The 13,088-nt window shown below is 43.2% G+C and overlaps 1 protein-coding gene across 24 annotated transcripts in view; it reads right to left on the reverse strand.

The window, feature by feature from the left end:
• ARPP21 (cAMP regulated phosphoprotein 21) overlaps positions 1–13,088 on the reverse strand; it is a 249,595-nt gene that overhangs the window by 48,226 nt on the left and 188,281 nt on the right. For 22 of the 24 annotated variants that reach the window (XM_083468012.1, XM_083468009.1, XM_083468020.1 and 19 more), the window contains 4 exons: positions 10,859–11,089; positions 9,125–9,288; positions 7,157–7,261; positions 3,673–3,930 (listed from right to left, as the gene is read on the reverse strand). In XM_083468012.1, the coding sequence (XP_083324138.1) occupies positions 3,673–3,930; positions 7,157–7,261; positions 9,125–9,288; positions 10,859–11,089 (758 nt within the window). The remainder of the gene's footprint in view (positions 1–3,672; positions 3,931–7,156; positions 7,262–9,124; positions 9,289–10,858; positions 11,090–13,088) is intronic. The other 2 variants (XM_083468015.1, XM_083468014.1) reach the window with 1 other exon arrangement.

The following is a 13,088-nucleotide window of genomic DNA, read 5'->3' on the forward strand; positions in this document are numbered from 1 at the left end:
AGTTGCTACACTAGAAAGCCAATTGATGCAGCGATCACCTACGAATACCAAAATGCTACAGTTTTGGCTCACAACCTTTGACAAATAGAAATGTCTTAATCGAGGTGCAAATGAATTCCAGGTGCAAGAACGTCCTTGGCGATGCTATGGCTCTGGCAGAATGGAACAGCATGCACAAAAGCTCACAATGTCCTTGGAATGCCACTCTTAATGCTTGCACCTTGACACGGAGAATAAAAAAGGCTGTCAAGGAAGCATGGGGTGTCCTGAGATGAACAAAGAGTAAGTTGAAACATGCGGGTTCAGCCTGTCAGCAATAAGACCAGACCAGACTGCAGCAGCACTTATTGTGCAAACACTACTACAGGTAAGTGTGGCTTGACAGCGCTCAGCGAGGGAGTGAAAAATGTTTTCTCCTCAAGCATTATGAAGGACCCAGTTAATATGGAGCAAGGTGGAAAATTTGCTCTCACTGGCTTTTATAATTTTATGACAGTTCCCTCATACACTTGAATGACCAAGAAACGGAAGCCAGGCTGGATAGCTCAGTCGGTAGAGTGTGAGACTCTTAATCACGGGCTTGTGCGTTCAAGCCCCACGTTTGTGCATTGCAGAGGGTTGGACTAGATGACCCTTGTGGGCCCTTCTAACTCCGCAATTCTATGAAACTATGAATACAGAAGGTATGTCTGTTAGAGGCTGGACTTGCTAGATGTTTTAGCCAGTCCAAGCAGTTTGCGATGCTGTAGTGATTAGCACAAAATATACCCCTCAGTACACTATCACTGGGTAGCCTGGGCCTTACTGATAGCAGGACAACACTTGCAATATGTAAACCTCTTTGTGACGGACAGATCAGTCTATTTCTGGTCCAAGTCAAAGTCACATGTGGTTTTTCATCAAGTCCATTCTGTCCGACTGCAGCATTAATTTGTATGTTGTTGTTTTTTAAGTACAGAAATCTGTATTTAAATATGAACTTTGATGTATATTAAAATAATATTTTATTTCAATGTACGTATTTCTAAACATATTTTATCCTAAAATACCCAGTTTTAATGCATTCTGGTATGCCTAAATTGCAAAGTCCAGAGAACTGTAAAATTCATAAGGTAATTACATTCTTATCTGTGTATTAGTCCAAGAGGTCAGTATGCTAAAAATGTGAACCCCAAAAAATTCTCTGTTCCTGCTCCCCACACACAATTAGCAAGCTCCATTTGTCCTAGTGATAGGGGTTTCTGATACCATTTAATAAACAACAACCCTACAAACTACTTTGTTGCTGTCTTCTAATAACTAGGCTCCTTATTTCAGAATGACCCCCCCTAAAATTAATCTGTGAGCAGCAGGCACCGAGAAAAAATTAACACAATTACTGGAGGTATGGGGAGAATACTGCCTTTAGTGCAAGCATGAATTCTTGGAAGTAACACCTAGGGATAATAACAGCAACATAGCTGACAACTGTACCTGGCCTAGTCAAAGGAAATAGTTAACATAAATAAAGCAAGGGGGAGAACTGTCATATTTCTTTATTCAACCCCCCCAACCCCCCCAATGTTTCTGGACATTAAACTGAGAGAATGAAAGAGAGATGTGCTCTTTGGCTGCCATTTCCTGTAATTAAGCTTTGAAATCTAGCGTTCTAATAAAAAATGCATATGGTAAGAGTCGGCTAGAAAATTCCCTGGACATTTTGCTTTCCCTTTCCTTATTCTGTGAAGATTCTCAGGATGCAGACAGGGAACTTTGGTGGCAAACAATAAAGCCTAATCAAGAAGACAGAACACATTAAAGATCTGCAGTGCCTTACATGTTCAAGTTAATGAAATATGATTCACGGCTAGTGCTTCCACGAGAAGCTATGCAGAAGCTCATACATGGAAAGAAGGGGAACCATGGATGTATTATCTTTATTAATAATAGTATGCAGAAATATCACGAAGCAGAGCATGGACTGAAAAAATGGATGGGTACATGCACATACATCACTTGAGCTCTCATCACCAGGGGTGCCAACTTGACTAAAATATTGGGGGAGACCAGGTAAGCCCTGCCCTGCATAACTGATCACAAGATGCGGTGCATGCACACCATTTGAATGGCATTGCCGATCAACTTGGGTGGGGCTGCTCTCTCAAATATTTTATTGGGGGGGACCAAAAGGAGTCGGCTCCCATGCTCATCACTGTAAGATTCAGCAAGGATAGCTCTCAGATGACTGTGTGGGACTTTTCATTAACATAGCTGTACAGTGGTACCTCGGGTTAAGTACTTAATTCGTTCCAGAGGTCCGTACTTAACCTGAAACTGTTCTTAGCCTGAAGCACCACTTTAGCTAATGGGGCCTCCTGCTGCTGTTGTGCCGCCGGAGCACGATTTCTGTTCTCATCCTGAAGCAAAGTTCTTAACCTGAAGCACTATTTCTGGGTTAGCCGAGTCTGTAACCTGAAGCGTCTGTAACCTGAAGCGTATGTAACCCGAGGTACCACTGTATTCCCATCTTCATGCATGGAAGATGCTACATGATGCTATAGTCCATGAGCCTTGCCATAGGTGTGAACCTGTCCATAATCATAGAGTTGCAGAGTTGGAAGGACTCCGAGGGTCGTCTTAGTCCACTTCTCTACAATGCAGGATTCTTTTGCCCAATGTGGGGGGATTAACCCACGATGTCACATAGAGGAGGGAGAAAGGTTGTTTTCTGCTGCTCCAGAGAAGCGGACACGGAGCAATGGATCCAAACGACAAGAAAGAAGATTCCACCTAAACATTAGGAAGAACTTCCTGACACTAAGAGCTGTTCGACAGTGGAATTTGCTGCCAAGGAGTGTGGTGGAGTCTCCTTCTTTGGAGGTCTTTAAGCAGAGGCTTGACAACCATATGTCAGGAGTGCTCTGATGGTGTTTCCTGCTTGGCAGGGGGTTGGACTCAATGGCCCTTGTGGTCTCTTCCAACTCTATGATTCTATGAGTCTATGACCCTGGTCTCATGCTCTACCAACAGAGCTATTCCAGAAGAGTTGCTGAAATGAAGGAACCGCTTTGAGGGGGTTCTTCTACACAATCAAGCAGTGCATAAATGTTAGGAAATACGTTAAAAGTGAAACAAATAGAGAACCTACCCAAGGGAGATTGACAAAACCCCACATACACACTAAGTATTACCAGCCCAAACCTCTCCCCCTCTCCCCCCCATCTTCTTCAACCCCAACCCTATTCTGTAGGCAACACTAATGTCTCACATCAAATGTAAAAAAGACTCTACAACCTGAAAAAAGAGACAATACATGTTCTTTTGTAAACCAAGAATGAAAAAAAATATATTATTTTTTAAAAAAGTGAATCCACATGGCTAGTTAATGCATTTGCTTGTCCACATGAACCCCCTCCGCCCCCTTGTTAAGCAACGAGAAGGCTGATGACATGTGATAATGTAATGGCCAAAAACCAAACAAACCATGGGATAGAAAACTCCGTCCTATCCTGCTATGTAAATTGACCTTATGAAAATCTCACTGCCTCAGATTTTATGCATTTAGTGGTGACATACCTCTGAAAATGTTCCTTGGCTGTCTTCACTTCCTTCAAGACTGTGTTACTGAGATAATGTAAAATGGATGCTCGAGGGTGGGGGGGAAGGCATAAGAAACCACAAATCTATGCTTACCTGAGCAGGTGGCGGCGGCTGTACATAACCCTGCGGTGGAGGTGCAGCTTGCAGTACTTGCTGGGATACGGGTGGACCTGAACCTGCAAAACCTCCGGGAGGGAGCTGTTGGCTAGATGCCATGACGTAACCAGTCTGTGGGGAAGACTGCTGTATAATAGGTGATGGGTAGATAGGACCAGAAGGCGAATCAGGGTTGTCTCCTGATGACTGACGACTTAAACTCATCTGGCTAAACTGTGTTGTCATGTCATCTCGCTGTGAGGCAAAAGTCAGTTGAAAATGATCAACAGAGATCTCTGCAGCGGATATTTAGAAAACAAAAAAATATGGGTTCAAACAAGCATGCACAAGAAGCAGGGGAAAAATACATTTAAGCACATACGCACACAAACACAAAATTAAATGAAAACAAACAAACATCATCCTAAAAGCAAGTAAAAACATCTCCATCAGCCCCCATTAAACCACTCCCCTTCCCGAATCTAAATGGGGAATTCTACATTTGTCTTGATGACACCTTGAAAAGATTCTCCTCTCCTGGTATTGATCTGACCCCATAACTTTTGATGGCAAACGTTAATAAGAACAGTTTCTCAGCCACCCCCAAAGGAAGACGAATGGTTTATAAACATACTTTTTAAAAAAAGACTCCAGCAGATCCCAATTGTTTCTACTCAGAAGTAAGCCCCAGAGTTCAATGAGACTTACGCCCAGGCAAGTGTGTATAGGACTGCAGTCTAAGGGTTTTAAGGGGTCTGTATGTTCCACTGATAATACACAAACACTTGGGCCACTAAAGCCACCAGCTCCTTTAAGGAACCCAGCTGATCAGCCTCATACATAGAGGTTCCCTGCAATGGCCATATGACTATGGAAACATATGTGCTTCCTCATCAATTCAGTGTCAATGATAATGCCTCAGGAAAAACTATTTCATAAGCAGAGCAATGAAAGTTGAGGCCTGTACTCAACTGTAGCTGACTGCAGGGGAAACCAATTAATGAATGCAGGTTTATAAAAATATGACAATCTACCAATCGTTCATGTTATCAAGTGTATTTCCAAACAATTCTCATAAAGGCTACAAATGCAGTTAATGGTATCTCACATTGCTGAGAAAATCTTTTATTGGCATTGTCAGTAAAAATAAATAACTTTAAAAAGAAAAAAAGCACTGGTTTTCTCTTTGATTTTAAACCCTAAAGGGTTATTTATTGTTGCTTTTGTCTCATTAAATGACTGGAGAAAATGTGTTGTTTTAGAATGACCTAGAAAATGAAGGGAAAGAAACAGCTGAGATGAAGGTCTAAACACACATGCCAGCCTACCTAACCTATTAAAATGTCAACTGTAATCAACAGTAAATTAATTGCAATCCTTAAACTGCATGTCAAAGTTAGCTTCACACGGGCAGTTTGACTTTTACATTTGGGATGCCCTATGTCACAAGCCTCTAACCAGCGCAGAGCCCTAACTGCCTCAATGTTTCCAGAGCTCATTCCCTTAGTTCATCTTTGCATCCTCTCAAGTTTTCACCTTGGGCAATCGCTTGGCTAGCATACCTAGACTGAGAATAAGAAAATGCCGAAGTCTATTTGGCTGTCTAGGCAAATCAGACAAGAGTTGGGGAAGTTACTGAACTTGACAAGAGCAAAAGTACATACGCCTGTACTGGGGAATGATAAAGAAGTAACCTCTTCCAGCAGCAAATGGTCAAGGTCACCTTGTACGAGTCTGTAAGCCCTTTCAGGCATTCACCAGCTCTTCCCACTATAAGCACGGTCTCCTCAAGTGTGCTTAGTTATTTTGCGTTCTACTAATAAATCAAGTTTGTTCTTGCTTTGCCATGATACAGTAAGCCTCACCATATTTCTCCGCTATTAATCAGTGATGTATTCGCAGCAGCTGTTTTTCGTGGAGTATGTCACAGAACATACCACAAAGAGAGCTGGTGCTCTTTGTCCCTCGTCCGAAATCCTGTCTCTGAGATGGGTATCTTTTTGAAATTCTTTGTGGGAAACCTGATGCGTCTTCAAAGAGATACACTAACTCCCTTCCGCCTTGTTTTGGTATGGTTTTGCCCACACAATATTTTCTATGTTGTACTCTTGCATGTACAACAACATGCATTCACACGCAGCTCTTCGTCTGACATTCAGAAGACATCTTAAGGCAGCCCTATTCAGGGAAGTTTTTAATGTATGATATTTTAGTGTTTTTTGGTTTCTATGGAAGCCGCCCAGAGTGGCTGGGGAAACCCAGCCAGATGGGCGGGGTACAAATAAATTATTATTATTATTATTATTATTATTATTATTATTATTATTATTATCATTATTCGTCGGGAAGCACTTTGTCGTTTATGGTGCTACCTCTGCCTACGACCACTGAGAGCTCCAAAGGAGACAGCCAGAAGTCGTAACAGAAGCAATCAAGTGCCCCAAGCCCCTGTTTACTGAGATGAATCGGACTCACCCCACCGCAGTTGGTGCTAGTTGCTTGGACTAGATTGCCTGATATACCTGTTCCACAGTAACCTTCACCAACCAAAGTCAGATCCCCTCCAGAGGGCTGTTGGGAAATGTGGAACGGTTGGTTCTCTGCTACCTGATTCCTAACTCCCCTCTGAAGTTCCTGCAATGATGATGATGATGATGATGATGATGATGATGATGACTTCTCCTTGTCAACTGACCTTTCCAGCTTCTTTGCCTACCCCTCTCTCCTTTTCTGACTGAGGAAGGTCCTGCCAGTGCAACTGTGATGTTGGGACCCCTCCAGACCAGCAGTGTAAACCCCAAGGTATTGCAACTCCTGCCACTGTACTGTAGGGGCTGGACCAAAGTATGTATGGGCATTCATTTCCTACTGCAAAGTATGTTTCCCTTTCACATGGCTGCAAGATACCCCATCTTTCCGTTTTGAAAAGAAAAATCACAAGGTTCATGCAAATATCTTCTGCGCCAACCACAACATTTTGTGGAAGCCTTACTGAATCCTGAAATTCAGTCCAAGCTCTTACGAAACAAACCCTGAACTACTTCCTAACCGATGTCTATACACTCAAAACACAAGTAGCTCAAAAAACAAAACCACAGGTGTAACTGTAAATGCTAAAAAGGGGGAATTAGTCATGCTGGTGATGCTGTATATTTAGCGCTCTAAACGCACATGAAAATAGAACAAATTGAACTAGGAGGTTTAAAAGGCAACCACCTTAGAATAATAGTTTATCAATCATTAATTTGGGAAGGGAGACAAACACATGCTTCCGGGAATCTTGCACCATTTTAAAGATATATATTTTTTTGGCTGTGCAGGCCTAAGTGACAAGCAGTTCCAGCATCACTGAGTAAGACAAGAGATTTACAGCAATTATCTTCTGTTTCTCTCCAGTTCTCCAGATAGCAATGCCCCCAAACAGAAAGCAAGCTCAGACAATGTAATCAATCCACATAAATAGTAATAAAATCTGTAGTACCACAGGAAACTGCTGTGTTGGAGACACCGCCAGAAGATGCTGAGGAGGATAGGAAACGGCTGGATACTGTACTGACTGAGAAGAAGGCTGCAGAGCCTGAACTGGCTGAGGCAGAAAGGAAACAGAACAGAAGCAGGGAAGGGAAAGATTCAATTATTGTCCTCAGACAAAGACAGACATTTCTTAATTTGAGCCAAGGTCGGAACAATAGCCTGCAAATAAAGATGACATCTTCCAGCTCATCTAGCATCGGGCGCAATAGGTCAGATATAGTTGTTTTAAGACTGTATTCCCCGCTCCTGCATGCCTGCAATCAGTGGCGTAGCGTGGGGGGTGCAGGGGGGGCCAGCCGCACCGGGCGCAACATCTGGGGGTTAGGGTTAGGGGGCGCAAATCCGCAGCTTATGGGGCGCAAATCCACGGTTTAGGGGGCGCAAATTACTTGCCTTGCCCCGGGTGCTGACAACCCACGCTACGCCACTGCCTGCAATACTATCTCAGTGGCGAAAAGCCTGTTTGATTTAACACTAAGAAACACAACACTTTCCAATGCAATGCTGATGTAATGCTCTTACTTGGATAATGCGAGGGCTTGTACAATTGTGCTGGCATTGGGACTGATGTTGAATTTACTGCTGAGGAGCAAGCCATAGAAATGGTCCTTTGAAAATGTGTACCTAGCACATTTTCTTGGTGTGAGTCTCTTATATTACTGGGGGAAACTAGCAAGGATCCTGTTAACACTTAGCTTTACTGTGCACAACCTAGCAATAACAACCAGGATGCAATCGCCATCATGCCCATTAGGAGAAAAAGCTGGGTCACTTAAATAAAGGTTCTGCATATACTCTGAATTTCTACACGTTTAGTTCCCCACCACCATCTGCCTCAGTATCTGGAGATATGCGTGCGAATAATTTGCATGTCTCCTAGGCATTATTAGCATCAGAAAGGATGTTAGCTACATCATGCCAAATTCAGTGACAATTAAATTCCAAAGCAAATTTGTATCTCAGATAGGATTGTTCCTCCTCCTTTTCTTTTGTTTGGCAGAGCAGGCAAATCTTTTCCTAGCATGGAGATCACTCCCCCTTCCAGTTTCACAGGAGCTCTCTAGCTAGGGTCCTTCATTATGTGCCCCCCTCCATTGGGGTATAGGAGGGAGGCTGGCAACAAGAGAATGGGTCATTTCAATGGTGGCCCACCATTTGTGGAATGTTTTCTCCGGGGAGGCAAACCTGGCACCATAGATTTAAATGCCATGCAAATACCATTCCCCCCCCTGCGCTTTTGGCCTCTCCTAAGTGCACTGTGTTTTCATTAACTGTGCATTTTTGAGTTTTTTATTTGAATTGTTCTGCTTTTAGGTTTTTATTGTTGCTTTAAATAGGTTTTAATGTAAATCACTTTGAGTGGATTTATGTAGGATTCAGATGATGATGGGGCGGGGTGGGAGGCAGGGGAAGCAGAGATCGCCAATGTCCCAAACAAACGGATAGCTCACAATAAAGGACCCCTTCAAGAACATGCATAGCCACTGCTGAATTGGCCTTGCAGATGGGAGACATTATATACAGAAGTGCTGTTTACCTATGGAGGAGGTACATGGGCTGGTGCAATGCACAGCTTGGAAGGCTGCCATGGTAATGCAAACAAACCTCCTAAATTATATCGGTTTGGGACCGGTGAGCAGGAGGAATCCATGATATTTTACAGGCTCAGAGGGGTGCAATGGATGACCCCTTGCAAAGCTGCTGAGGGAAACAACTATTTGTGTGTCATCTGTAAAAGTTGTGCCTTAGAGTCAAGGTGTCACTGGATGCAAATCTTGCATGATGCGCTACTTCAGTGCCTTAACTGCTCCTTGTATGGCTGGGCCAAGAATAAGGCAGCACCAAATAATACTGCTCTAATAGACTCACACTGGATCCATAGCTGCTAGCATATAGGCAGACATTTCCCCCTTACCTGCGTGACAAGGTGACTTGTAATTTGTTGCTGTGGTTGCTGCACAGGTTGCTGGGATGAAGGCGGTTGCTGAGACTGTCCAACTATCTGGCTTCTAATAGGCTGTTGACTGCTGGGTGGGTTGTATATTGCAGGTGTACCATCAGGGTTTACAAATGGTTGACCTGGAGCAAATCAATCTTTAATGTACTTTTCAAGACAACTTTACAAAAAATAAAGCAACCACCAAACAAAGAACTAGTGCAACACATTTAATTCTCTTGCAAATGTATGGATATCTTCCCCAAACCCTTAAGTACTGATTAATGGAAATGTTCCAAGTTCAAAGCAACAAGGTTAGATATATATTTTTTTGCACCGTTGAGACTTTGTCAGCCATTAGCCAATGTTTTCTCTTAAAGTGCACTAAATCAGAAATTACAGAATCTGAATAAATTGTTAAGTTCACTATGCTTGTTCTTCTCTAAGACAAATGAATCGAGTGCACAATTAGTTAAGAATGCCTCCTTCATTCTGTGATTCTATAAAGGAATGGCCATATCACTTAGAGATATACAGTGGTACCTCGCAAGACGAATGCCTCGCAAGACAAAAAACTCGCTAGACGAAAGGTTTTTCCGTTTTCGATTTGCCTCGCAAGACGAATTTCCCTATGGGCTTGCTTCGCAAGACGAAAACGTCTCGCGACTTTTTTTTCTTTGTCTAAAAACAAAGACATGTTTTGTTTATAAAGTTAATTTATTTTCCCTTAAATTTTTGAACTGCTCTTTACAGTATGTGTGACTTTAAAGAGCAGTTAATAAACTGTTGTTGTACCAAATTTGGCTTTGTTTGGACTTTTTTTGACCATAGGAACGCATTAATTGATTTTCAATGCATTCCTATGGGATTTCGTGATTCGCAAGACGAAAAATTCGCTAGACGACAAAAATTGCGGAACGAATTAATTTCGTCTTGCGGGGCACCACTGTAGGTAGGTAGCTGTGTTGGTCTGCCATAGTCGAAACAAAATAAAAATAATTCCTTCCAGTAGCACCTTAGAGACCAACTAAGTTTGTTATTGGTATGAGCTTTCGTGTGCATGCACACTTATTCAGATACACATATCAGTTAGTTCAACTGACTGATTAAGAGTGCAATCCTACATGCCTTCTTAGCAGTAAGACCAAATTCAAAGGGACTTACACTCAGAAAACTGTATATAGGATTGTAGCCTAATGTGGAACTTTAACCGATCTTTAGCTGGAGCCATCAGATATTAGTTCAGCATAGATAGATGCTTTCTTCCTTTTGAGAGCTTATGTCCCATGCTGATCTTCTTTCAAATAATAACTGCATTCCAGTAAGCTCTTAATGCATTAAGGGTTCTTAATGAAAAATTTAACTCCAGGTATCCATTCGCTCCCTCTGTGCTGACATCCTATGTATTAGGTCTCCACATTTTTCTTTTGGTGGTACATTATTAATGGCGCTGTTCACTGCTCATGAAATACCTATTCAGTGCATAGTTTACTGATGAGGTAGTTTCTTTGCCCAAAAGCAGGAACCCTGTTTGGACATTGCCCTTCATGTGATTGTAACTTCACCTGTGGATCCCCAAGGAAAGATGTGGTCTCTCACTGCAAGATATCTGTCTCTTGGAAACTGTAATTTCTGTTTTAGTAATGATCAGCACCCAGATTTTTCTATGGGCTGTGGTTTGCCAAAATATTAGGAAACATGAAACCAACTGACCTGTGTGTGGATTTAGCAGGATACTTCCTGGTGGAATCCCTGCAGCTTCAAGTGGAAGTATGATGTAGCTGGTGTTGTTTGCTACTACCTGGCCACTTATTCCATTGTCTGTATAGGGAACATTGCTAGAAGAGGTGGCTGTAACTCCAGGGACAACTGATGCACTTTGGAGAGGTTGATGTGTTCGTGACAGAGATCCTGAGGACCCAGCACTGCTGGAAGACTCTGAACCTGAAAAAAAAGCCAGGTTTACTGTAATAAACACTACATCCACAGGATAGACAGGGCTTACGGACTGAGCAACAGCCACATTACTAAGTAACTTCTACAAAGCAAGTTACAGATAGGTAGCCGTGTTGGTCTGCCATAGTCAAAATAAAAAATTCCTTCCAGTAGCACCTTAAAGACCAACCAAGTTAGTTCCTGGTATGAGCTTTCGTGTGCATGCACACTTCTTCAGATATCTGGTATCTGATTCTTCAGGTATCTGAAGAAGTGTGCATGCACACAAAAGCTCATACCAAGAACTAACTTAGTTGGTCTTTAAGGTGCTATTGTAAGGAATTTTTTATTTCTACAAAGCAAATTATTTATCTGTAACCTCATCCAAAGCATTTTCCCCCAACTGCAATCTTGGATGAGTTTGCAAAGCCTGCTAGTATCGCTTGGGGACCATGGTTGTGACATGAAACAGTGCAAGCACCTCATCCAACATGGAATATATGCCTGTGGGTGGCATATATTGCCGATGAAAATTTCATGTTACAAATGAGAGCTAACTCATGATCATTGACCAGGTATAACATGGCTATGCTCTACCAGGTGTGTGTATGTTTAAAATGCATTTGATGACATCCAGTCAGCTAGTTTGTAGAACGGACTTATGCTCATGCAACTGACTTTCGTTTTCTCTCTCCCTTCCCGCAGTCCCTGCTAACCACCCAAAAATCAGCTCTGGAAGGCTGGGAGACCCTCCAGAGCATATTCAAAGCGCAGGAGGCTACAGGGTGGAGGAGAGGAAGGGGAAGTCTCATTGTGCTGTGGAAGTCTGCTTGCACAGCACTAGGGCTGGATCTAAACTAGTCATAACATTACTAGTAGAATGCAGCAGCTTTAGCTGACTTCCTAATTGCAAGCCAAGGTCGGTGTCATGGTATGATTCTGGGCTTGTTCAACATGAAGCCGGATCTGCACAGGGCACCCAGAGTCAAAGCAGCCCCACCCCCCCAAAAAAACACCTTGTGGTATCCAAAGTCAGTGAGCAAAGCCAGGGATAAGGTTTGGCAAAGAGTGGCGAGATTGTGAAGCATCCTGTGGCACTGCCTAGCAAATCACATTGTCGGGTCAATGGGAAACAAGGTGTTTCAATTTTCCAGCTCAAAAAGACTCTGCATTCAGTAAAGCAAACACCCACAATACAGACTCCAATATAAAAGCACTGAGAGGAGAAAGAAAACTCTGACAGTCAGCACTACTAGGCACCTTCACCAGTTTGAGAGTGCTTTCAGTGCAGTCGCAGTTCATCACCTGCTGTTAAATGAGCTACAGTTCAACACTATTCCTTAGCACAGAGGTTTTCAACCTTTTTGAGTCCACAGTTCCCTTAACTAACTACATTCTTTCTGTGGCACCCCTGTGGGGCTCAGCAGCCCAGTTACGTCACCCCTTGCCTGTAGCCTCTCACCCCTTTTCAAGCACCCTCCCTTGTGGAGAGTTCCCTCAGCCTTCTCTCTGCTCCTCTCTCCTTGGGAGTCCTCCAGGCAGCTGCCGCAGCCACTCCTGGTCTCTGAGCCACCTCAGCTCCTGGCAACCAGCACCCCCTGGCCAGCCCCAGAGGTACCATTTGCCTGGGGAGTTTGCAGCCAGGGCTGCTGCAATGAATAGCAGTGCAAGCCTCTGGGGGCAGAGATGCAAGAAGGCATCAGAGGAGGGAGGGAAGGAAAGAAAGAGGGACAGAGGCCAGTGTGGCCTGCGGCACCTCTGACCATCATTCAAGGCACCCCAAGGTGCCACGGCACGCTGGTTGAAAGCCTTAGCAAATCCACACTGTAGCTGGAACTCAACATTTCTACCATTCCTTATTTTAAATTTCCAGGTTTAAGATGCCTCTGGTGCAGATTACAATTGCAGACTACAACACTAGCAATGGTCACTGTGTGGTTCATATAACTACACTAAAGTTGTGTCCATAGTTGCTTTGACATAGTGTTCTATTGTTTACAAAGAGGAG

This window comes from Podarcis liolepis (genome assembly GCF_965112155.1).
Source record: "Podarcis liolepis genome assembly, chromosome: 12".
Classification (NCBI taxonomy): Eukaryota; Metazoa; Chordata; class Lepidosauria; order Squamata; family Lacertidae; genus Podarcis; species Podarcis liolepis.